This window comes from Mchenga conophoros, linkage group LG18 (genome assembly GCF_057382185.1).
Source record: "Mchenga conophoros isolate Kocher_MC1m ecotype Shallow Benthic linkage group LG18, M_conophoros_male_GT1.1, whole genome shotgun sequence".
In the NCBI taxonomy this organism is placed as follows: domain Eukaryota; kingdom Metazoa; phylum Chordata; class Actinopteri; order Cichliformes; family Cichlidae; genus Mchenga; species Mchenga conophoros.
Genome location: NC_140543.1, coordinates 22,229,957 through 22,255,050, shown reverse-complemented (window position 1 = coordinate 22,255,050; position 25,094 = coordinate 22,229,957). Strand labels below are relative to the sequence as shown.

General features: G+C 39.7%; 3 protein-coding genes across 4 annotated transcripts; 2 read left to right on the top strand and 1 right to left on the bottom strand.

Moving 5' to 3' along the window:
- Positions 1–150: 150 nt before the first annotated feature.
- On the bottom strand, positions 151–10,679 carry LOC146553732 (mitochondrial adenyl nucleotide antiporter SLC25A24-like). Of its 2 annotated transcripts, XM_085255890.1 has the most exons (11): positions 10,510–10,679; positions 7,235–7,452; positions 6,884–7,010; positions 6,674–6,761; positions 6,408–6,519; positions 4,294–4,452; positions 4,053–4,205; positions 3,838–3,945; positions 3,561–3,728; positions 3,225–3,375; positions 151–1,408 (listed from the first exon to the last, which is right to left on the bottom strand). In XM_085255890.1, the coding sequence occupies exons 2-11, from the start codon at positions 7,409–7,411 to the stop codon at positions 1,227–1,229; spliced, it is 1,425 nt and encodes a 474-aa protein (XP_085112016.1). In that variant the 5' UTR covers positions 7,412–7,452; positions 10,510–10,679; the 3' UTR covers positions 151–1,226. The 2 variants fall into 2 exon arrangements, with proteins under 2 accessions (XP_085112016.1, XP_085112015.1); XM_085255889.1 differs by lacking the exon at positions 10,510–10,679 and having other exon boundaries at positions 7,235–7,625.
- LOC146553731 (EEIG family member 2-like) lies at positions 9,983–17,890 on the top strand. Its single transcript, XM_085255892.1, has 11 exons — positions 9,983–10,283; positions 11,947–12,067; positions 12,318–12,347; positions 12,792–12,908; positions 13,383–13,429; positions 14,740–14,843; positions 15,128–15,223; positions 15,319–15,526; positions 15,728–15,864; positions 16,364–16,427; positions 16,695–17,890. Exons 1-11 carry the CDS (start codon positions 10,138–10,140, stop codon positions 16,735–16,737), a joined length of 1,113 nt encoding a protein of 370 aa, XP_085112018.1. The 5' UTR covers positions 9,983–10,137; the 3' UTR covers positions 16,738–17,890.
- A 448-nt stretch (positions 17,891–18,338) lies between these two features.
- On the top strand, positions 18,339–25,072 carry prpf38b (pre-mRNA processing factor 38B). Its single transcript, XM_085255891.1, has 6 exons — positions 18,339–18,769; positions 19,224–19,292; positions 19,521–19,672; positions 20,981–21,041; positions 22,311–22,546; positions 23,751–25,072. Exons 1-6 carry the CDS (start codon positions 18,560–18,562, stop codon positions 24,406–24,408), a joined length of 1,386 nt encoding a protein of 461 aa, XP_085112017.1. The 5' UTR covers positions 18,339–18,559; the 3' UTR covers positions 24,409–25,072.
- Positions 25,073–25,094: the final 22 nt, after the last annotated feature.

Here is a 25,094-nt window from a genome sequence, read left to right as displayed (position 1 = left end):
TAATTTGTTATGGAAAAAAAATGCACCCAGAAATTTCAATCAAAAATACAAAGCTGATGCAAAAATATTCTCAGTTTTTGTATTTCTGTTTCATCTCCTTCATCATAGATGCTAACCGGATGGAAGTTCCTTACTGACACCAACACAAAGTTTATGTTCTGTGTGGAAACAAATCCACAGTTTTTGTCTTTATTGACCACTTGGCAAAGATTTCAACACATCAGACCGAGTTTCCAATCAGTGATCCTTACATTACTGAGGAGGCAATATCAGCATTCAAGCCTCCCTGGAAGGACCAAGTTTCAACAGCTAATAAATCAAGACTAGTTTCAAGCTCAGAAAATGTCACATAAACTAAACACAGAAGATTGTTATCATGCATGCTACATCTAAACTCCATCCACTTGGCTGTGTGAAAGAGTATGAAACAAATGAATGAATGTTAACTGTAGCAGGAATGTGTTGTGCGTATGTACTAGGTTGAAATGAGGATTGAAACATGACAAACATATGCTTCTTGCAAGTATTTTTCATCGTTAAATCCCATAAATAAGCATAACTGGAAACATATATACAGTAATTTGTATAGTTATAAAACACATCTTCTGATGTTATCATCAGATTTACACACACATAAGGCACATTTAAATCGTTATCAAACAGAGAGATCGGTGGTTTTCACATTGCACAAGATGTGTGTCTTCATTCACACACTGTTCCAGTGTTAACAAGTATTCGTTTGTCCAAGCCAGCTATTTTTAGTGGACAGCTGCTGATTGGAGAACAGTTTGTTTGGAACCGCTGTCACTTAGGGCAGGTGTTTACAAAACCATGTATACAGTGCATAGACATGTGAAAGGTTCAGCTGACATAGCGTCATTTTTCAAACAAAGGAAACGCACAACGCTATGTCGCGTATTTGTTTCATCACAGTTTAAAGGAATATCCGTGGCATAAATGAAATGAGCCATTATACTTAACACGTTTTAGTGTTTTTCCAGAACTGTCTTTTTGTGTGTAAATAACGCAAGTAAATGCAGGAAGAATGGTATGTTTTACAGTAAGAAAAAAAACATTTGAGCATGCATACCACAAATTATTAATGCTTTAACTACTGGCAGACGGCTCTTAAAACATGCACTGTATGCTTGATTGCCGTCTGTCTTTTTGGAATTATTTCAGGCATTTTCAAGTCTGACATATTAAGTAAACCTTTTTTTGCAGTATCATTTGGAGATCCCTAAGCCACTCTTCATATACTCATAAACCACGTAGCTAATGCTGACTGCAGGAATGACTTTCATGAAGTTCGGCAGGATGCCCCGGTAGAGTCCAAAAACACCATCTTTGGCTACAATCTTCTTCATCAGAGAACTCATAGAAGGCTGGTTTGATGGTTCCAGAGATGCTGCAAAGAAATATTAGCTATGTTAGAGAACCAATTAAAAAGCAAAAAATAAACTCACTGGCCACTTTGTTAGGTACATCTGCCCAACTGACTTAATGCAAATATGTAATTAGCCAGTCACATAACAGCAACTCAACATATTTAGACATGTAGCCATGGTCAGGACGACCTGCTAAAGTTCAAACTGAGAATCGTTTAAGTGACTTTGATTGTGGCTGGTTGTTTTTGTCAGACAGGCTGGTCTGACCATTTCAGAAACTATTGATCTGCTGGGATTTTCCCACACAGTCGTCTCTAGGGTTTATAGAGAATAGTTAGAAAGAGAAAACATCCAACGAGTGCCAGTTCTCTTGGTGAAAATGCCTTGTTGATGTTAGATAACATGTAAGCATGGATCCATCCTGTCTTGTATCAAACAGTTCAGGCTGCTGGCAGTGTAATGGTGGAAGAAATACTTTTTTTTTTTAGCACATGTGGGGTCCCTTAGTACTAGGGATGGGTACCGATACCCTGTGCCATTATGGCACCGGTTCTGACATAAACGGTAGTAACCAGACCGAAAAGCAGCGCACATTTCGGTGCTTTTTTTTTTCCTGAGATGTCATACACTTTGGATTCCAGCCAATCATTTTACCTTTCCAAGGATAGTAGGCGGGCCCAGGTACGTACGTTCTTTTAGAGCAGAGCTACAGATTAAAAATGCCCAAGGCGAAGCGGTCAAAAGTCTGACTGTACTTCACAGCAAAAGATGCAAACTCAGCAGCCTGCAACAAGTGCTTTAAGGTGATACTGTGATACTGTCAAAGGACGTAACACCTCGAATCTAATGAAACACCTGGTGACGCATAGCGTTTTTTTAAAAGCCGAGAAATGCACCGTATTTGATAGCTTGCTGCGAGACCTTTCACTGAGCACATCTACTGCGGATGTGGTAAATCTCCATTAGCGAGTTAGTGCGGATCGCCCCGTGCATGGGGCTGGACGGTGCTTATCATTTTGCAGAAAAAAAGAGACTGCTGAAAATAAAAACGTAAGAGGTTTTTGGACAAAGTTTGTGTTCTCCATTCTTAAGCACCGGTTCGAGCACCGGCACCGTTTCAAAAGTACCAATTTGGCACCTTACTTAGTACCAACTGAGCATTGTTCAAGCACAGCAGCCTACCTTAGTATTGTTGCTAATCACGCCCATCCCTCTATGACCACAGTGTACCATCTTCTGATGGTTAATTCCAACAGGATAAAACCTCATATCACAAAACTCAAACCATCTCAAACTGAGATTTTGAACATGACAATGAGTTCACTGTTCCTCAGATGGCCTCCACAATCACCAGATTTCAATCTAAGAGGAGAGTCACATTGTGGATGCCAGTATGAACCAAGGATTGTCTCTGGGGAATGTTTCCAGCACCTTGCTGAATCTATACCAAGAAGAATCCAACCTGATAACAGCAACATGTAACTAATAAAATGGCCAATAACAGCCAACATTTTTGTCTATTCGTTTCTTTACTCATATAGCACTGATTTGTCAGTTTGTGAGACCATGACCCTGTCTAAATGTTACACTCAAAAAACAACTTTCATCTCAAAGTGAACAACATTAAAGAGGAATGCCCTTTTTCAGATGGAGCCCCTTTACATTACGTGGGCTGTAACACAAGTATATATTTACAGAAAACATGGATCACTTTTACAGAACCTTTACACCATCAAATGCAACCCGCCCACCTTGAAAAATATTGTGCTATTATTATGGTACGAAGGGGCTACCTAGTTATGTCATTACTATTTTCAAATATCAGGCTGTGTTTACCTTGTGCTTGCATCCGAGTGCGCACAAGTGCGAGTGGATAGCTTGCCAGCTGGCCACAGGTACTAGAGATGGTTCCACAGCCCAGCAACACCAGCACTCCAGGGTTGGCTGACTCAGTGGCGTAATGTGCCAACCAAGTGTTCTTTAGAGTCTAGAGAGTTATGATAAGAGAAATGAGAATTCAGCTAATGTGCAAAATCAGCATAACACAAAACTTTCTCTCATTTAATTTAATGCAACTCTGCACGATGGATTGGTTTAGTGTGCATATAAATGATCTAATTAACTGAAGTGCAATCCATGGTGAAATATCCATGCGTCACAAAGCCAGCATACCTCATAAACAGCCAGGTCTATCCCAGCGTAGGGAAGGATGCCCAGTGAGTTTGGTACGTAGCCCTTGTAGAAAGCTTTGACGCCCTCCTTCCTCAGGATCTTCTTGGCACAATCAAACATTCCTGCATACTGGCCAGTTTTCCTAAGCGTCAACCGCGTCTTTAATACCTAAGAGAGAAGCAATGCATAAAAAATACAAAAGAGGTCAGATTCGGTTGGTTTGCGTGGAGAGGAGGTGTTACCACATCCAGTGAGGCAGCATCACAGATCTTGTTACCTCCATTGGGTAGATTGTTGTCTGTGCTGTGGCCCCAGCCAGAGAGCCAGCCAGAAACCTCTGGTGGGTCTCAATCTTCGCTCCTTCTGATGATAACAACCTCTTATACTGTAGCAGAAAACGTAAAAAGCCACAATATTTGTTACTACATTTAATAGCTGCAAACAGAAGTATTTAAAAAAAAAAATTCACATTTCAGCGGTATGGTTCCTTACTTGTTCATAAGCCATGAACTTAATCGCCGTCTCGGGTGCAATCTTTAAAACATTTATTCCATTTCCCCTCCACAGCGAAGTCACACCTCCTTCTGCAATCATTTGCTTAAAGCCCCCTAGCAGACTTATCCGGTTGGCCTTTGAAGAATGAACCTGCAGTGCAAATATATGCTTTAAGTAAAACACGGTCACAGACATCTATTTATCCATCTATTTGTTCCACTTCTGTCATATTTCTCACCTGCATGAAGACTTTCACTCGGTCCAGTGGGGCAGTACCGGTACGAGAAACAGCCCCTGCCACAGCACCTGCAACAAGCTGCTTCCACCAGCCACCTGTGCTCTTCTCTTCCTCTGTGAATTCATCTGGGATTGCAAGACTGTCACCTATGTCCAGAACCTAGTGATTACATAAGCAGATTTACTCAGCGAGACCAAATTCATGAACCCTGGCACATCTGATTTACAGTCATGGGAAAAAGAAAGCTCTCACAGGACTCTAAGCAGTCCAGAACCATTTTTAGCAACAATAACGTTAAGTATGATCATTTTTATCAGTCTTTTGCGTCAATGTGGATGAATTCTTATTTAAAACATTGCTTCACTTCATTGAGGTTTGCAGGCACAGCTCTCTTAAGGTCCCACCCCAGGATTTCAGGTTGAAACCTTGATTCTTTTCTTTTTCAGCCATTCTGTTCATTCTGCAAGACAGATGGCCTCATATTTGACTCTAGAATACTTAATTATACAGAGGGGTTCGTACTCAGTGGCTGCATGGTACTTCCTCCTCTGTGCTGGCAGCTGTTATGAGGCGTTTGTGCTGATATGCTGAGTTTGGTTTTCACAGCTTTAAATATATTGATGTGCATTATGGCCAAACATCTCCAGCTTGGTCTCATCTGTCCAATGACATTGTTTTCAAAAGACTGCATAGAGTCCTGTGAAACCCTTATTTTTCTTCTGACTGCATGTCTGTGAGCAGACGGGATAATACTGTAGATACAAACACAGACTCTTATTAGTATTTCTCTTTATGTGTAATACACATTATAAAATGCCTTATAGGTGAATTTCTTTGCCTTTGATAATGACTCTTTCACTGAAGGGTTGTGCCACTTAAGGGTTTCTTTGTGTGGTTTCAAATGTACAAGGTCAAAAACAACAACTTCTCCTTTTTGAGGTCAGTGATGCAGAAGCAGTTATATTGTAACCAGAAGGCAACATTTACAAAATCTTCAACACGAGCTGTCAGCCAAAAGATGAAAACATTATAAAAAAAACAACAACCACCACTATTTTAGATGTGTAAATCATTTAAAAGGGTTGTAAAAAAGGATATGCAGTGAGGAAAAGCTGAAACCCTTTGAGCCAAAGAATGATTTGAGCTCCTTGTCCTTTCACTAGAATAACTACCGAGCTGAATAAACCCTTATCTAGTATATGCAGCGTTTTCCCCAAAGCTTAAAGCACTACTGTGAGCTCTATTTGAAGCTGAAAGTCAAACTTAGAGTGCCAAGTGGGAATTTTCAACTGTAACGCCGCCTCAAGTTGGACTTACAACTCAAGATGTCAGTGCAGCCCCACCAAACCTGAATTAACAATCCAACATGGCAGCAGTATACGAAAACACAGTAAAGCTGTACAACTTCTAACCTGTACTATCAATGTTGTATAGCTCCCTAAATGAGCCACTCACAGAGCACTGACCAGACTCCATCCATGAATGTCCTGCAGCACGGTTTATAAGTATTGCCAGTGATGGATACATGGCTCTACCTTGCTAAGAAGCACAACAAATCCTGTTTTCCCTCTTTTCCTACTTTAATACTGGAGCACGCTCAGTTCGGTAGAGACACCCAGCTCTGATATCTGACTTCTGAGATAAATGGAACACATCATTAGTTAAAAACACACTCTACTGGCAGTCTAATGCAAAGCTAAGGGGAAAGGCAAAGGTTCTTGGACTTGCTGCGGTCATCTGTAGGGCACGTTTCCTGTATGACAATGCAGTTCTGCCTGAAAAAGACTTCTGAAAATTCAGATACAAGCTCTGTGAAGGACAGGCACTGTTTGGCTCATGGCTAAAATCTTGCGCTGAACAAGTACTAGAGCAATCAAAGATGGGGGGGGGGGGGGGGGGAGAGTGTGCTGCTATGACCTAATTATCTTGCCCAGGTCACCACTTCCAAAGCTGCTGCCTTGTGTGAACTGCAGAGGAAATCTATAAAGCTAGCACGAGAGGACTACACAGCATGTGATTCGCTTCACAGCAACTGCCTCTGTGTGTGTACGTCCACTAAAAGCACTTGTCTGTGATACAGACAGTATATGTGAGTGATTTTATATGATACATACTGAGGAGTGTTTCCAGTAGCGTATAATCTCTTCCAGGTTGTGAGCAGGGCATAACAGGAAGTGTTCCCTCCACTCGTTCCAGTCAACCATCATGGTTCCATCTATATCCATACTGAGGAAACACAAGTTTTTATCCTATGAAATGTATGATTATTGTATGGAAGTACACTATCCGATCACATATACTTCACATAATCTTAAATTTTATTCTTCAGACACATTGTAACCAGACACATGTCACAGTGCGTAAAAAGTGGAGGTCAAACCTCTGTAAGATTTTTAGGGCATCCTCTCCGCTGACACCTATGCCCAGCTCTGCAAGAGACTGCTGGATCTCTGAGGAATCGATGCGCCCTGACACATAAACACTCCAGTGAAACAAGCTGCAGTATGTGACTGTGTAAACATTCACTGGAAAGCCATGTGACTAAAGCAGAGCGTTCATTTATTTCTTGCAACCTCCCTCCTCTCCCTACCATCATCATTTTTGTCCAGGCTCTTAAACGTCAGCCACAGCTTCTTCTCGTGCTCCTTCAGATACTTGGTAAACTCGTTGAAGTCCAGGCACCCGTCTTTATTTTGGTCACCAGATGACACTATTTTCTGTAAGGTAGAGATATAGTGTAAGTGTCTCTTCATTTATATTCACAGTGTCTCACTCTCTGTCTCTAAAACACACACACACACACACACACACACACACACACACACACACACACAGGCTGTTAAGTGTCACATTACTACGGAAATGCATGCAAAACGAGCAGGCCAGGACTTGAAACTCATATCTCTGTGTGAGTCCTCTCCCTCAGCAGACTGATATTTACCTGTGCAGCACCCTGGCGGAATATGCCCATTGCCTTGAGGCCCTCTCGTAATTCAGCAACATCCACCTTCCCATCTTTGTTGGTATCGAGCCTTTCAAACAGGTCCTGGTACGACCTCTCACTGTCGGTATCCCAGCACCGGGCATTTGACAGTAACGTCCGTAACGTCTGATACATTGTAGAGCTAATGTGCAAACTGGGTCCAGACCTGAGCCGTCCTGCAGTCGGAGTCAAATTAGCAAGCCATACTGAAAATCACCCATAAATCCAATGCAAAATCCACATGCGAACTCGTCGTAGGCAGTGACAAATCGGGCTTTTACTCGGGTTATTCTGCAGCCTGCCCTATGCAAAGGTGCGCTCCGGAGCGTTTCGGGGGAACTGCAGTGATCTGTGGGCGGAGCAGTGTAGGCTACGTAACTACACAGAGTTTTTTACGGAAAAGCGGGAAACATGGCAGCATATGAAAGCGGTGGAGAAAAAAAAATAAAACTCACGGAGGGACCATATGCATAATCCGGCTTATGATTTTAAAACCGAAGTTAATCATCGTTTGCCCATGTGACATGTGAGAGTGCATAACAGAGGACATTTAATCTTTTCATGTAACAGGACGTGTGAGTACAGCGCAGCACCGCTCCTCTCCAGCAGAGGGCGACGTTTCACTGCACAGAAACAGCAACGGGGTAATACTAAACTGTATGCATAACACACTGAGGTTATTATAGGTAACTAAACCAGATTTCAGTCAACTTGAATTACCCCCCCCCCCCAAAAAAAAAAAAACAAACAAAAAAAAACAAACAAAACAAAAACAAAAGAAACCCCCAACTTTATAAAAAAAAAGCAAAAACGAACTGAACAATCAAGCAGTCCCTGACACGACAGCCTTTGTGTTGTAATATTTGTTCTACACTTTTAAATCGTACCCTTGATAAATGTTTCTGTACTATAGCAAACAAAAAGACAGGCAAACTAAGCTTAAATATGAACAATCAAATCCACTTTGGAAAATAACTGAAAGTAAATTGGACTGAAAACCAAAGCATTTTAAAAAGTAAATAAAAAGGCAAAACTATAATGTCTCTGAAAGGTGCACATTCTCAGAAAAATGATAGTTTTTAAATGTTCTTCAAAGAACCATTTTAAAAAAGGTTCTTTGAGAAACCATTTAAACCATTTCTTAATGGTTCTTTGGGGCACCTTTAAAGGTTCTTCAGTGAACTACTGAAAGAAATGGTTCTTCAAAGAACTATTGCTTGAAAGTTTCTTTGTGGCATTAAAAAGGTTCTTCTATGGTATCAGTCTAAAGAACCACTTTTGGTTCCAGTTGACACCTTTATTTTTACGAGTGTAGAGTAGCCTATACTATATGTGCTGATAACTGCTGTTTCAGCCTGTTGACTGGTTATGCATCAGCTCAGGATTGCTTAAATTTGAGCGACTTCTGGTTTATTTTGTGAACGGTATAAAAGTCACGTCTAACCACAAGTTGGATACTTCCTGCCATTCCCATGGATGACACCCAAAAGTGTCCGCACGTCTACATTACTGACAAATGAGGCTATGTTTTAGATAAAGAAAAAAAACTTTTATCCATCAGTCTTTTAGTAGATTCAAACATCTCCACCATAAGCTAGAAGATTAAAGCTGCTCACAGCCATAATGTGCTATCTGGTACTTTTCCCATGTGTTGTTTTTATATATTTTTATTTTTCAGTAAAGCAACTGAACGCATTCAATTTAAATTTTATTAAGATAATTCTTTCATCTCTCATATCACATCCTGTTTGCACGTTGCTCTATTTTATCTTGTTAAGGTAGTCTACTTTATTTAGCTGATTTTATTATAGAATGTAAAGTCATGTGAAAAACAAAGATTTCACCGGACTGCATGTAGTCATGCTAAAAACAAAGTAAATCCTTCCTTATTTCAGGGTAATTAAGCGATTAAGTAACAACCAGGTTTATTAATTGATCAGGAAGTATGAGCACCTCTTTAAAAGCAGGGATTTTGGCAGTTTGCTGATTTGAAGCGTTCAGTCTTCCCAGGAGTGGATGCCCAAGCAAATTCAGCCCAAAGCCACAACATGTGATGCTTAAAGAAATAAGAAGAACATCACACCACAGTTTAGGTTTGCAAAACTGCCTCAGAGCAAACCACGCGATATCTGGACTAATATCCTTTGGACAGATGAGAACAAATTGGGGATGTATAGCCATAATGAACAGCACCACATCTGTAAAAACCTTTTCGCATAACTTTATTCAGGTTTTCCAAACCTTTTTTGTGAAAGTAAATGTTATCATTTTTTATTATTATTTTTGTCCTCAGCTAGCAATTACTTCTGTAATGATCACTTTGCTCACTACTGATAGAAAGATAAGATAAGATAAAGGTCAGGTCAGGTTAAACCGTATACAGTCTGAGATGACATTGTTCCATGCATTTATTAACAACGTTTACATTTTAATAGTGCTAACTGCGGACAACTCAACTTTAAACCATCTTGTTTTGCATTTCCTCCTTTTGTCACATGCCACCTTCTGTTTTGTCTTTTATGGTCAGTGCTGACCCCCCACAAGAGGTGTTGCTGGTGTTGCCCCAGTGAGTTTCAGCCACACTGTAACAACTGTACCAATACCCACCTACACACGTTAAATTCGGGCTGTCGGCATTTCTTTTTTTTCCCTTTAACCTAGCTGTCCAATCACACCGCGGAATTTCCCTGGCGTCATTAATATTGTGTTTCAGTGGGTGGGAAGGAAGAGATTTGAACTTTGAGTCGTGTCTGCAGAGCAGCGACAGCTGAGTGAGCAGCAGAGACAGCTCGGAGAAAGTGTTCGGCTGTCTACCACCTCCACAGTTTCACCCGGATACTTGCGCTGCACAGTCTCACATCATGTCGTTTATTCTTATGAAGAAAAAGAGATTTAAATTTAAGGTGGACTTCGACTTGGAGGAATTGTCGTCGGTTCCCATTGTCAACGGAGTTTTATTTTGTAAAGTCAGACTACTGGATGGAGGTTTTGCTGAAGAGTCCTCCCGGTAAGATTTTTCTTATAATTTAATTTAGCTATTTATAGCAACAGGTCACTAGTTGTTTGGGAAGACTTTCATCAGTCAGGCCCAAATTCAGCTTATTTTTGACATCTGTTTGCATTTATTGCGTCGTGGTTGCTTCTTCGGTGCCTACAGCATTCCGCTGTATTCGTAGCTGACGTTTAGCTAACTCAACACCAGCTGTTCGCTAACTTAAACAACTTAAACTTACCTCAACGACAGTTGAAGACCTGTATGTAAGGAGGCAACAGAAAAGACCAGCAGAGTGATTTAACGCATTAAAACGAACACAGAGACTCTCGTTCGTCGTTTCAAGAGACAGATACTTTTTTAAAAATCTAACCCATATTTGTAAAGTTTATCTAAGCAATTGCTAAGCAACAACTGCTGTTAATTGTGTAGTGGAACAGTGAGACCACCGGTTGGGATATTAACAATAATGGTTAACATTGGGGTGTTTGTTTGTTTAATATAACACTGACTCTGGTTGAAACAAATATTTAAAGTTATACTTTCATTCATTGTTTTTCTAATGATTAAAAAAAAATACAAATCTATAGTAATCACGTGTCCCTAATTTATGGCAGTGAGAAGCCCCAGAACAGATTGTTGTTTTTTCAATTCAAAGGCGCATGCTAGGTCATAGTCTCCTGGGACGCTGTTTTTTACTGTACGTTACTTTAATGAGTCACTCTGGAAAAACGGAGTCGGAAGCGCTGGCCCTCATTACTTTGCTATGGTAACTCTCCCTAAACTATTGTGTAAACACGGTATTCTTAAGTTTATCCTGCCTCAACCACTGCTTTTTATTTCCTGCTTCCTTTGCAAATAACCTGCAAACACTCTGTCTGTCTGTCTGTCCGTCCGTCCGTCCGTCCGTCCACCCACCCATACATACCTTAAAAAAACAACAACAATAAAACAACTTTGTTCCCAAAGTTTGTAAAAGTTTTAGCTATCATTTATTTATTTGGCTGATTTTTCAGGTTTTGACTGGTGATCCTGTGCATGGAGCTTTTGTGTCTCAGTGATTGTAGATGTAATTGCTCGATAATAACTTGTCCAAACCATAACTTTCCTTTTTGGAAGATAGATAGATAGATAGATAGATAGATAGATAGATAGAGAGTCTGCAATGATAGGATTGCATTCAGTTTCATTGCACATGTGGAACAACAATAAAGATGTGTTCTGTTTTATTCTACTGCCCAAAAAACTACCTGGCTACTTTTGTGGTTTTGAGAGCTGCTTTTAGAAGGACAGTATAAAAACTATTTAGAAGCATCTCATTATACTTCTTGAAAACCTGCATACAAAAATAAAACTGTGACATTTCCTAACATAAAAGAATGTGCTAAATTGATACGCATGTTTGTTACTCAATATCAGACTATTGCAGTTAAATATTTGCTGAGGATGAGTTATCTCAAGACATCATCTGATAGACAACGAAGGACAAGGGTTGGAAATTAGCAATAACTATAAACTTTATATGCAGCACACCAGTTTGAGAATTGCGGAAGCATAAAAGGAGCTTGTTTACTGCTTGAATAAGTGCTAATCCTTTCTTCTCCACACATTTGGAAGCTATTAAGATACTGTGATATATCTGTATGTCCACTAGTGATTAAATCCACTTGTCTTACAGGGAGCCCGTCCAAGCCAACTGTGTGCGCTGGAAGAAGAAATTCTCTTTCATGTGTAAGATGAGTGCCAACGCTGGGACGGGTGTGCTAGACCCCTGTGTGTGCCGTGTGTCGGTGCGCAAGGTACAAAACCCTTTGTTTCTGTTTTGCTGACACAATTTAGAATGCACAGTGTGAGTTGTTCCATAGCCATAGTTCATGCAGTGAACAGAGACTTGAGTGTCTATTTACATAAGGTTAGAAGAACTGTTGTAACTTCAACACAGCAGTTCATTGTTGTTCACGGACTTTAGTTGTCCTGCAAAAACTTATAGAGGCAAGGAATAGTAAATAAACAGGCAAATGATGTGATATCACTTTTTTGTCATTTCAGGAATTGAAGGGTGGAAAAACATACGCAAAGGTAACACTTTTCTTCTAAAGTGTGTAGAATTGTTGTGGTGGAAAGAAATCTGCTTAATAACAAGTCTTATCAAACCTTTCTAAGATAACGATGATAACGAGGCGTCCTTCAGATGCCCTGAGAATTTTTTTTTTTTTTTTTAATAGCTTGCAGTTTCTGGCTTTGGTCACTGATTGGGGGGGAAAAAAAGACTGACATGTTAACCAATAACTCCAATGAGGAGTTAAAGAATTAAGCAATCTTATTTCTCAAGTTTCCAAGATCCCAACTCATGCAGGTTACATTGTTTCCCATAACTAGACCTGCATTGAATTTCTGTGTTTGTAGGACTTAAATCTCGTGATCCTTTGTAAAAAATAAAATAAATAAATCTATATTTAAGGTATGTCAGCTGACTTCTAATCAGTTCAAACTTGTTGAGTTGTCACTTTTCACTCTGCACAGCTGGGCTTTGCTGACTTGAACCTGTCTGAGTTTGCTGGGTCTGGCAGCACAGTACGACGCTGTCTCCTGGAGGGATATGACACAAAGAACACCAGACAAGATAACTCAATTCTCAAGGTATGACAATGATGCAAGACACACAGCTTTAAAACAACAATAAATAAGATGGAAAGGGACCTTAAGAGTATCTATCACACTGGTCATGTGTTGTCACAGCTCAGTAGTTCACTCTTGTTTGTCTGTTCACATTAAGAAAACTAAGTGAATTTCTCAATAGACAAGAACACATATATATGTGAGGAAGCTGAATGTGTGACATACATTGGGGAAAAAGTGAGCGCCCTGAAAGCTGAGACAAGACATGTCTGAGCTTGTGACTTGTAAACTACCTGCACTGTGGGAATGAGGTTAAAATATATGTGTTCCTCCAGGGGCAAAGAGAAAGACATGCAATCAACTTTCTCAGAAAATCTTATTATATTAACCACACTTAAAAGATACCGTGTGAAACCAAACTAGAAAGCAGAAAGCTGTATGCCTTTGTATTCCTTTCTAAAGCTGCCAATCCTGTTGCTCTTGTCTCTGTCACAGGTTGTCATCACCACACAGCTTATGTCTGGAGATCCCTGTTTTAAAACGTAAGAGTGCTTCTTCAACCTAACATCTCACACGTGCAACTAAGAAATTCTTAAATTATCTTTTTTTTAATATATATATATATTTATTTATTTATTTAATTTTGATAAATACTCAATTTGGTTTGCATGCCTAACTGCAAAGCTTTACATTTGTGGTTGCAACGAAAGTCTGCTCCTGAGGTATAAACGTCTGCTTCTAACCTCAGAGGAAGTGCTTTCTTGACTTCCTGTCTGTCCTAAAGTGACACCCTTACACATGTTATCAGTAATGAGATCCAGAGAAGTAATGGCAAAGTACTTTGTAGGTAAGGCCTTATTGTTGTCTTATCTGAGAGCTAATGATGCCTCACCCAAAACATTGAGCTGCCCAACCTTAAGAGTGACCAATGGCTGATATGTGATCAGAAGCTTTATGTAGAACAGGTTTGTCGCAAATGATGTGATGTAATGTCGCACTCCTGGCGTAGACTGTACCATGTGCAAACATTAAGCTGCCTTTCTTGATATTTCTTTCCTGTTTCAGCTCATGCTTAGTGTAATAACACACAAGCTGTTGCCCTGGAGATGTCTAGAGCTTAGTCACCCACCCACAGAGTGTTACTCATTGTGTGTGTGTGTGTGTGTGTGTGTAGGATTTACAAAGCGGAGGAGAAAGGATGCTCTTTTTTTCACACTTTGTAGAACTCACGTTACTGTGCCTTTTGTTGTTTGTCAAACTAGAGGTTGCTCATAACTTGCTTATAACTAATACTAACCAGTGTGATCAAACAGCCAGTTGTTTATGAGTAAATGTGTTTGAATATTATCGTCAAAGCTACACAGAAAGTGTGTTTACATGGATGGTTGATATTTTGACTTGGCAGTAAAAGCACCAGCTGATTCCAGTAGGGACACACCAGCTGTGAAGCCAACATGCTTTCTGGCTGCATGTGTTTTTGAATTTGCCCTTCATTTTAATGTCATCTACATACGTAAAACATGCACTTTATACAGTTGTGGCAGAATATCTGCCCACCACAGACACACTTGCATAGAAACGCTTACCCAAAAGTATTCAGAAACCACTTATGTGTTATTTCCAGCTATAGTAGGTGTCTATGATAGCACAACACCAGCGACAGCTGTTCCAGCTGTAGCAAAAGGTGTCACAGTTGAATCAGTGAGCAACCCGGCAAGCTCACCTAGTCGTGAATTATCAATTCAGTAACCAGCTGTGGTTTCCATGCCACAATAAGCCAAAAGGTCTGATGTAGGGAAGCTTTGTTTACATAAGTTTTAATGAAGTTAACCAAAACCTGTGTTCCCTTTAGTCCCCCATCTACAGCCATGACTCTGGGGATCCCACAGGCAAATGCAGAGGGTCTACTTGAGGGGAGGAAAGGAGGAGACATGCACATATCACACTCAGTCTCTGGTACGTATATGTAGCTTATGGCAAATACCCTTTAATATTACTGGTCAGTTTCTTACAGAAACACAGATATTTTTTGGGAGACTGTAATGGGGTCGAATATGAAATCAATATTCCTTAATCATGACACTGGATAGCAGTAGCTGCATTTACGTTTTATCATGTTTTATCATGTTTTGTTATGTTTTGTCAATTATGATAGCAAAGCTATAAAAAATGTCTGATTTCTATTTAATTTACTGCAATTTATTATAATTTACTGAATACATCACTTTTTTTTTTAACAGGGACTCCAGGAAAGTCTGTATCAGTGCCAGAGGAGCTGGTAACGTTTGGTCACTCTCGAACACCCAGCTATGCAAGTCAGCTGTCAAAAATTTCAGGTAGAAATACTGTGACACACATTTATTCACTTTAATCATTGGAAATGTTCTCATATTTATTTACTATATGGGTTTTTCCCCCTCACATGCTGTAGGTTACAGCTCAAACAACTCCAGTTTAACAGATCTGAGCCATCGGCGGAGCGGGTCAGGAGGTTCTGCCTCTACGGGCATCGGCAGCATCCTTGAACACAGTGATCAGCAGGTGGAGAGAGGAGAGAAGGAGAATAAGACTACTCCCCCAGTCCCAGCAACTTATCATCATACGTTTGACAGCCCTGCAATACATTTAAAGGCTCAAAGGTGATACAGACAGTTACTCTGACCTTGGAATAGTATGCTATTGATAAGATGGTGGTCTTTTGACCACTATTACATTATTTCCATGCTCTATTTAACCCGATGACAATGTATAGTATTTCCTAATTTATAAATGACATTTTTTTTCTTGGTGTTTGAACCCTGTATTTGCAATACTGACCCATGTTTCTCTTCCCTTGTTAGACACCCAGTCAAGCAGAACTCTGTGGAGAATCAGCTGAAAAGAGTCGATGCGACCAGAGTGGATGCAGATGATATAATTGAGAAAATCCTCCAGAGCCAGGATTTCAGCCACGGATTCTTGGACTCCAGTGCAGAGGGTGTGTACTCCTGATCTTGGTGTGGAACATTTCCCACCATGTTGCAGATGGGATCAAGTTACTTTGAGGTGTCGCAACAGTGTAATGTCTCTAGGGGTTAATCCAAGTCCTTAAACCAATCTTGCCAAAGATGATTCATCTTTCATGAAGAATTGCATAACTTATCACAGTAATTCCATGAGGTGTGGTTTAAACTCACATCTGGATAGCTACCCTGTTACAAAGTCTTAGAGAGAGAAGAGTTGTTTGTTGTGTTGAGATTAAGAAAGGATGAGTCTCCCTGTTTATTGAGACAAATGTTGCACACATTTTTGTGTGGAAATGCATCCTCAAGTATAAACTACCTACCTCTGTTCCTGAAAAGATCTTGCTTGCCTAAAACTCATTTATTGGTTGATTTAACCTTAAAACAAGTGGGGCATTTTTTTAAGCCCTGACTATAGGAGCTGATTTTCATTTTTCTTATTTCTAATGTGTATTTGTGTTTGTGTTGCTGCAGAGGAGGGGCTCAGCTTGTTTGTTGGTCCTGGAGGAAGTACAGCTTTGGGAAGCCAGCACATGAGGTGGGTTTGATTATGTAACCATGGGTTGGGGGTGCAAGACACCAGACACCAAACATTTACTATAAATATGGGCAATTAGAAGAAGGCTAAATAAGGGTTCTGATAAGGACTCTGTGTATCTGCTTTATACTCTGTGTAACTGGTCTTCATGTTTTATACTTAAGGGGCACATTTTCATGATAAAAATCAGATCTGCCAGATCAGATGGCGATCCTTATATTGTGTGTGTTTTCCTGTCCTGTAACAAACTGCGGCATTCTCTTTCAGGGTCGCAATTGGAGCCTTTGAGCAGGTGGTCATCAAGCGCTAGGCTTTGGAAAGCACGTGTCCCCACAAAGGGTGCTGTATTATTCTGATGCAGAGGCCAAAGGATTGAACAGTGGCTTTACCATCAGAACTTGCACCATCTCATTCCAAGGGAGATCTAATTTCTCTTATGCAATCACTCTCCAGCTGATGTGCAGCTTAGCCAGGACAGCCCCCTAGTGTTCAGGAAGTGGAGCTGAAGGCCACGTTATTGAAACGTTTTGCAGACTGAGATAATTGGTGCACTGATCTTCTTGTCCTCTTTGGAAAAAGTAAGACATACTGTAAGTCTTCTGCTTACCCCACTTAGTGGCATTTTCATGCTGGGGTTTTCATTTAAAAAAAATGCTTAAAATAATTCCACATGTCCGTTAGAAGTCTTTGGTACAGCTGTGATTTTTTTTTTTTTTTTTTTTTTTTAAATTCACATGAAGTGACAAGCCAAAATGTCTGTCAGTGAGTTTGTTTTGTTTTTGGTATTTAAGCTGCAAAAACAAAAGAGGGTTGTGAAAGAAATATGGCATATGACTGTGGGTTAAAGAGGGTTTTTTTCCTCTCTCTCATTTTTTTAACAGGTGTTTTCTGCAAGAAAGGTAAACTTTTGACATCTGTGAAAAGGATTTTATCTAAATGTAGATTCCAGACAATTGCACACCTCTACCTATGTAAAATCTAAGTATTATAAAACTGACAATGGTTATAGTTGGTTGGTTGGTTGGTTATTTATTGTGGTTATAGTAAGATTTTATTTTAATAATTCATGCTCAATACAAATGAACACCTTTCTTCATCTGGTTGTGATGAAGGGTTACAGCATTGAAAATATTGACATTAATACAGTTAATTGTGTGTGGATGTTAAGTTAATCAGAATCATAATAATAACAATAATAATACTAGTAATATTTTTTTTAGTCACAAATTTGTTTTACCAAATTAAAGATGTACAATGCTTAATGTATATTTTGCTGCCAAATATACATCTTTTTACAGCATCTGTATCAGTATGTCATTCTGACAACCCGCTGGTTATCATCACATGCACATATCAGTTTATAGAGATTAACTGTATATACACTCAGTCAGTTTGTTGACATTTTCCTGCATTTATTGTCAACTTTTTTTTTTTTTAAATAAAAATTTTAATTCTGGAAAGTTTCTATCTAGTATTTGTGCTTCATTTCTAAATCCTAGTGCAGAAGAGTGTGAAAGACAGCCACATTTCAACAAAATAATTAAAAATGAAAGTAAACACTGAAAGAGAAACCTCGATGTTTGGAATAACTGGATTTTGTGTCTAAATTCTTGAAATGTGCACGCCAAAACCATAGATATTTTAAAAAAGAAAAATATTTAAAAAAAAATTGACGATGCTACTTCCGGTTTGGGGAAAGCCTTTTCAAAATAAGAATTCGCTAACGACATTCACACGAATACCAACAGAAAGCTTACGTGTTTTGAATTAGTTATACCTGGATATAATTGTAAAACCACATCTTTTAAAACCGCATTTGTTTGACCTGTCAAATATAACTTAAACCATTCCTGCGAGCTTGCATGCTTTTATTTTAAAAGTTAAACGCGCTGACGTATCAACGTTTCAGGACAGCAGCAGTGCACCACAATCGTCACACTTCCGGTTCCACCTCGCAGTACTTTAGCTACACCGACGGCGGGAAGTTATTATCATCAATTTAACTACATTTCACCGAGGATTAAACAGGCAAATTTATTAACGGTCGACAGTTCACTACCTAATGTTGATGGATCTGTAGCCGGATATACGCAAAAATTAAAGAAAGCATAGCGGTGGTGGATTCAGCTAACATGGCTACCGTCGGAAACCAGCTACCAACGCAGGCCGTTAGCAAGCCTACATCTGGAAAACATGGAAACGTACTGCCCCTGTGGGGCAACGAAAAGACTATGAACCTTAACCCAATGATTCTTACCAACGTGCTGTCTTCGCCGTATTTCAAAGTACAGCTTTATGAGCTAAAGACCTACCATGAAGTTGTGGACGAAATCTATTTCAAGGTAACGATAACAATAACATCTGCTGATGCTAACCCGCATGCTAGGTTAGGTAACCACGTCCAGTTTAGCTAGCAGGGTTGTAGCAGTGTACAACTGTCGTAAAGTAATAAGCGCAGCGGGGAGGGCAGGGTTTATATAATAATTCCCAATGCAGGCGAGGGAAGCTGGTGTTGTCGTGTTGTACAGCACAGTATGCGTATAACTTTGAATTACTGTTAGTTAAAGAGATTATTAACATTATTATATCAATTAAAGTGACCTTAATTGCCTTCCGTCGTTAACGTTAGAACTACTCCACTTGAGTTTGAGACCCGTTGATTGGGCATATGTTAAAGAAATATTAGGAAAGTAAATCTCTGTCGTTGTTTTGATAATCCCTTGAAGTCATAGAGTTGATTGGTGTGTGTGGGTTTTTTTTTTTTCAAGCGGTTTGTGTTTGTCTGTGTGCCTGCAGGTGACTCACATTGAGCCCTGGGAAAAAGGAAGCAGAAAGACTGCAGGCCAGACTGGAATGTGCGGAGGGGTAAGTGAGAAGTACGTGCTTTTTGTACTCCCCACCTTTCCCCTTTTTCTGTGCCAGGATGAAGGATGGCTGCTTGATAAAGTCACTTAATCTGATCTGTAAACTGGTGAAATCAGTTGTGCACCATTACATAAGCTATAATTCACTGCACTTCCACTGGTGAGTTTAATAGTTTTGTGGCAATGTTGCAAATTAAAGTTTTCATTTAAACTTGTCTTCTTTCGCTAGGTACGCGGAGTAGGCACGGGTGGGATTGTTTCTACTGCTTTCTGTCTTCTATACAAACTGTTTACTCTCAAGCTGACTCGCAAACAGCTCATGGGCCTGATTACACACACAGACTCTCCGTACATCCGAGCCCTTGGTTTCATGTATATAAGGTATGTGTTATAACTCACTACAATTTTTTTTCTTATTTCAGAGGACAGATGAGTATGACTGAGATTTAGGACGACATAAAAAATCGAGCTCATTTTGAGATTAAAGTCGAAATGTAGACATTACAGTTGTGGTTTCAAGCCAAACAACTGCCCCAGCTCCCATGCCTTTTGTTTGGATGAGTTAGTGAGACAACTTGATCAGCTGTCTTATTGTGTCTTGTGATATAACATAACCATGGATATCCTTGCATCTTTGCACAAATCTGACCAACTTTTCCAAGTTTGTGTGTGTTGTTGCCTGCACCTTCTCCTCAGCATTCTTAAACTTATCAACACACTGTTTATGTGCCAAAAGATAATATTTTTCCTTGTAACTAAAACCATTTCACTAACTCATCAACATTAGACTTTAATCTCAACAATAGTATTTCGGCTTTAATATCAAAACTTTTTTTCCTTAACATGGCCCTAATGATCCGTAGATACATCATTGCAATTTAAATCATCATATTGTGTAGAAAAGTTTTCTTTGACCATCTCCAGTTTGCCTAAAAATAGTATAATCCAAAATATGGAAATGTATAATTAAATGAAAACTATATTATACACATTTAAGTTATAATTAGAATAACAATATTCCAGTAATTTTTTGGTACAACTTGTAATAACAAGAGTCCTAAAAAGGAAAGTACATTTTAAGAATTTGATGTTATAAAGTATTCTGCAAGTTTCTTTTGCATTATTGTGAACTACAAGTATATAATACTCAAAAATTGTATTTTGCAGTGTGAATTTATTTATTAGTGTTTGCTGAAATATGGACAATCTATTTTGAATTTTTCTCATAGGTAAACTGGACATTATTCAGATATGTTTCCATGTAGTTACAATTTATTTGTAAAAATATAATGCTTTTAACTGTAACAGTTTTTGAGGTTTACATGTTCACAAGTACACAAAACATGTTGGAAGTGGGATTATAGACTATTAATAAAAATAAAGATGTGCTTGTTTACACGAATAAAGCTAACAAAGGTTACTTTATATGCAAATCGGAGATGATCGAGCAGAATGGCTGTGATGGTTTGAGATGGAGTGATGTAAAGTTTTTGTTTTGTTTTTGTTTTAGACCATCATGAGCATTAGTAATTAAAATCTTAATAAAATTTTTAAGTAAGTTAGTGAAGCAATATGACTAGGCAATGTTTTGTTTAAATAATTACCTCAAATGTGTAAAGCATGTTGCTCCTGTAAAAGATTAGCTCAAAACGCTAAACTTCTGTGCTTGTGCTCCCTTTCCTGTCTCAGATACACTCAGCCCCCAACAGATTTGTTTGAATGGTATGACGGCTTCCTGGATGATGAGGAGGTATGTCACCTCGGGTAATAATTTCATGTTTCTTTCTCCTTCTCCTTGAAATGCACAGTTGAACGTGACTCATAAAAAGCTGTACTCCCCCACCCACCCCCTTGTGATGCTCATAGCTGATTTTTCACCTTTGCCTTCATTTGGCTTAATTGTCCCCAGTTTTTGTCCTCTAAACCTGAGTAGCTAGGTTACTTTTGCTCACTGCTCTGCTGCTGATTTTTATCGGGGTAAGTACCACACGTGATGCCGAGTAAATCTTTTAGTCACTGTAATTTTAAGGCATGCCCTCTGTTTTCTGACAAGCTTTTGTAAGGACTTGTTGCACAAAACTACATTTGGGATAAACCGCAATTGGAACACTGGCAAGAAATAAACACTGTGTTATTTAATGCATGTAAAATATTTGCTTACGTTAATTATTTTCATATTTAGGTGAAATCTAATTTTATCCCAGGCTGTGCAACCAGGCCTCCTCTGATGTTCTTTTGCATTATATTTGAATTGAATAATTCTGAAATTCTACCCAACTGGTTAATTCCCCTGTTTTTTTCTTTAGATGCCCATTGTGCAGCAGGTGAATTGGATATTGTATCTCAGCACTGTTGGTTTGCGTGAGTGCAAAGTGGCTGTTCTCTACCATATAAAATTGATAACTATTCAAATGGTGTGCACTTACCTACCTGCTCCAATCTGTGCTTACACTGTGGGCAATTTTTATTCTCTTTGAGCGTTCATTATGCTTTTGGGAGATTGAAGAAGGAAGCTAAAGCTTCTTTCTCTTTTTTTCCCTTTAGCACAATGACAGTGTGCCCCAATGTTTCACTCTTTCTTTCCTTCATATTTAAGTTAAAGTTATAGTTTATAGTTAAACATTAGCACTTTTTTGAAGATGCTGTCAAGGATATGAAGGATGGGCATTGCGTCGTATAAATGTACTGACTTTTGCTGCATAATTAAAGCTCACTCTGTAAATACAGACACAAGGAAATAACAGACAGGTTAGGTGAGACCAGACTTTTAAGATATTCAGAGCTGTGTGTCCACTATTAATAAGTAAGGCCAGGCACATTTGATTGGTTTTTGGTCTTTGATGAGAGATTAAGCTAGATGAACAGAGGTGAAGGTTCAGTGCTTGGTCATCACAAATTGCTTTTCGATGTGAGGCAAGATTGGAAAAAAAAAAAAATATTTGTCAATGTACTAAATTTGTGTGCTAACTGAGTTTTTTTTCTTTTTCTTGCTTTATTTCCCCCCACCATTTGGTTTTAGGAGCTCGACGTAAAAGCAGGAGGTGGTTGTGTGATGACCATTGGAGAGATGCTGCGCTCCTTCCTGACCAAACTGGAGTGGTTTTCCACACTGTTCCCCCGTATCCCAGTGCCTGTGCAAAAAGTTATTGACCAGCAAATAAAGGCAAGGCCACGGAAGGTACCTCAGAAGGAGACGCAAGAGGACGAGGACGGGTTTGCAGAGTCGGGAAGGCAAGGAGAACGCCGGCGCTCCAGGTAACGGCAGTGATTCAAACTAAGTGTTTCTACTGAGCTGTAGACTTCTCGGCAGGTTATAGCTTTCATGGAGCAATAAACGGGACAGATTTAAGTCCTGCAGTGTGTGAGCTGTTGACTTGTTTTCATGTTAACTTATTTTTCTGCCCCTTAGGTTTTTTTTTTTTTTTTTTATAACTAAAGAAAAAGAAAACGTCTTTCTTATTATTTCTCTCTTTAATGCCAATTACTAATAAAAGCATTTTAACAGTATAAATTGTCAAAATTAACTACATATAAAAATTGTAATGTTCACAAAGGAGGTTTTTGCTTTCCACAAGGACTTTGATCATGAAATGTTATATAAGCTCAAAATACACGAGACACGTTTGTTAATTAAATGGCTAAAAGTAACAGAAAACATGCAAACCTCTGTTAAACAGGTAGAACAGTCTCTTACCTTTAACTTTGTATAGACCAGTCATGCATGTGCATAATCAACAATAAAGGGACATTACTGGGTTATGAAAAAACCAAGGGATAGGTATTAAAGATGTTCATGGTATATTTGTAGTCTGAATGGACACATCAGATATAAAAAAATTGCGGATTTAGAAGAAAGAAGGATTGCATAACTGAACTGCCACAGGACTGAAGGAGCTCCTTTGATATTTAGTGGGGCATTTAGATTTCATTAGTCTGTCCTTGTGTGTGTCTGACTTGCCAGAACAGTGTGTGTTGTGTGTTTTAAAGAATCCATGTTGCCAAAAAAAAAAATCTGATATGCACAATAAAGTTAGAATAGGTCATATTATTTAAATCTTAAGAATATGTATACGGTATGTGGAGGGTATTTTGCTGGGGTCCAAGCAATATATGTGTACTGGGAAATGGGGAGGTCTCCTCTGACACCCCATAATGATCTCACCATCTCAGATAACTTTGTTTACCACTACTGTCGGTGACATCAGCCTTTGCTAATGCTGACATGCCCATGGAAACAGACACTGCACTATAAATAAGGCTACGTATTCTGCATATGAAACATCCTCATCTGTATATCAGTTTCAAATATCTGAACTCTGCCATGACTAAAAATACCACAGTCTTTTTAAAAAAAAGTTGTGTGTCAGTTAAATGTTAAAACGTAAGAGTTTGGAATTGTGCTCGTGTGGTTTTGTTTTTGAAGTAAATGGTTCTAAGATGATTCTGTCGCTGTTTCCAGGACACCCAGGCGGACACCGAGCCCCCGTAGGTCGCCCAAACGGTCCAGGAGCAGGAGCCACCATCGCGAGAGAGAGCGCCACGGGCCCAGCTTTGATCGAGAGCTGGAGAGAGAGCGTGACCGGCAGAGGAAGGAGAGGGAAGGCAGGGACCGAGACAGGGAGAGGGGGGACAGAGGGGACAGGGAAAGGCGACGCTCCCGTAGCGCGGACAGAAACCGAGAGCGCAAGAGAAGCCACAGCGGTAGCCGGGACCGTAGGAGCGAGCGCAAGGAAAAGGAAAGGGACGGCGGGGATGACAGGAGCAGGAGGAAGGACAGGGATCACCATAAAGACAGAGGCACTGAGAGGGAGAGGTCCAGGGATAAGAAGAGCAGGGGAGAGACTGACGACCGCAGGCACAAGGACGATAGGGAAAGGCACAGGGACGAGAGGAAGGCCAAAAGGTCCAGCCGGAGTCGAAGCAGAGAGAGGAGACACAAAAGTGGGGCAGAGGAGAAGAGCAGGAAACGGGAGCGCAGCCACAGCAGGGAGAGGGACAGGGAGAGAGATGGAGAACAGCGCTCTCACAAACGCAGTCGCAGCAAAGAGAGGAGCCACCATCAGCGAGAGTCCAGCAATGACCATAGTAGACATAGAAGCAGTCCGAGCATCGAGTAAATGCTGCCTTGCAGCAATATTACTTGTGTTTTTCCTCCTCTTTTTCTATATTCGGCTGTCTGCTCTGTCACTTGTGCTAAAAAGAAGGAACAGTTGCACATCGGACATTTGGATTTGTCGTCTATGGCTGATGTTGCTTTATGTTTTTCCGCTATTTCACTCCCCATTAGACCATCGTTAGTCTTCACTTGAATTCTGGAAAGTGGAAAAAAAAAGGCATTTTAATTTTCTATTTTTTGTTTTGATTTGTTTTGTTGTCCCAGAAAGATGGGGGTTTGTACATAATTTCCAAGGCTGTCTACACGCTGCACACGGGCAGAGTTGGACTTCCTGCTGGGCCGGATGCCTTCAGTGCTATACTATCGCCATGTAGATTACACGATTCATGAAAAATGACTGTAATTACTTTCAGCCTGTGCAAAAGACCACATGTGGTTACTCTTAAAATTTGTCTGATATGCCTCTGTACACAAATGGTTGAAGTTCAACACTTAACATGAAGGCCATGTGGCTCAGCTAAAGCAGAACAGTTCTGTCCGTGATCACGTGTAGACGTCCTGAGAGCGTTTTAATCCTCTCAAATGCGGTCCGCAAAGGGTAATTTTTACAAAACACACTTGAGCCCTGCTTGTGTTGTGTTTCGGTTATTGCTCTGTTGCATTTTGTTTTCTAATAAAACACTTTAA

What these genes read in the sequence shown, in the direction of transcription:
- LOC146553732 (XM_085255890.1), bottom strand. Translation starts at nt 7,411, where the DNA reads ATGTATCAGACGTTACGGACGTTACTGTCAAATGCCCGGTGCTGGGAT. An exon ending in GCTACTGGAAACACTCCTCA is followed by an intron (nt 4,453 to 6,407) that starts GTATGTATCATA and finishes TGTAATCACTAG; the next exon opens with GTTCTGGACATAGGTGACAG. An exon ending in GAGTGAAAGTCTTCATGCAG is followed by an intron (nt 4,206 to 4,293) that starts GTGAGAAATATG and finishes TTTGCACTGCAG; the next exon opens with GTTCATTCTTCAAAGGCCAA.
- LOC146553731 (XM_085255892.1), top strand. Translation starts at nt 10,138, where the DNA reads ATGTCGTTTATTCTTATGAAGAAAAAGAGATTTAAATTTAAGGTGGAC. An exon ending in GTGGAAAAACATACGCAAAG is followed by an intron (nt 12,348 to 12,791) that starts GTAACACTTTTC and finishes CACTCTGCACAG; the next exon opens with CTGGGCTTTGCTGACTTGAA. An exon ending in CATATCACACTCAGTCTCTG is followed by an intron (nt 14,844 to 15,127) that starts GTACGTATATGT and finishes TTTTTTTAACAG; the next exon opens with GGACTCCAGGAAAGTCTGTA.
- prpf38b (XM_085255891.1), top strand. Translation starts at nt 18,560, where the DNA reads ATGGCTACCGTCGGAAACCAGCTACCAACGCAGGCCGTTAGCAAGCCT. An exon ending in TGGACGAAATCTATTTCAAG is followed by an intron (nt 18,770 to 19,223) that starts GTAACGATAACA and finishes GTGTGCCTGCAG; the next exon opens with GTGACTCACATTGAGCCCTG. An exon ending in GCTTCCTGGATGATGAGGAG is followed by an intron (nt 21,042 to 22,310) that starts GTATGTCACCTC and finishes ATTTGGTTTTAG; the next exon opens with GAGCTCGACGTAAAAGCAGG.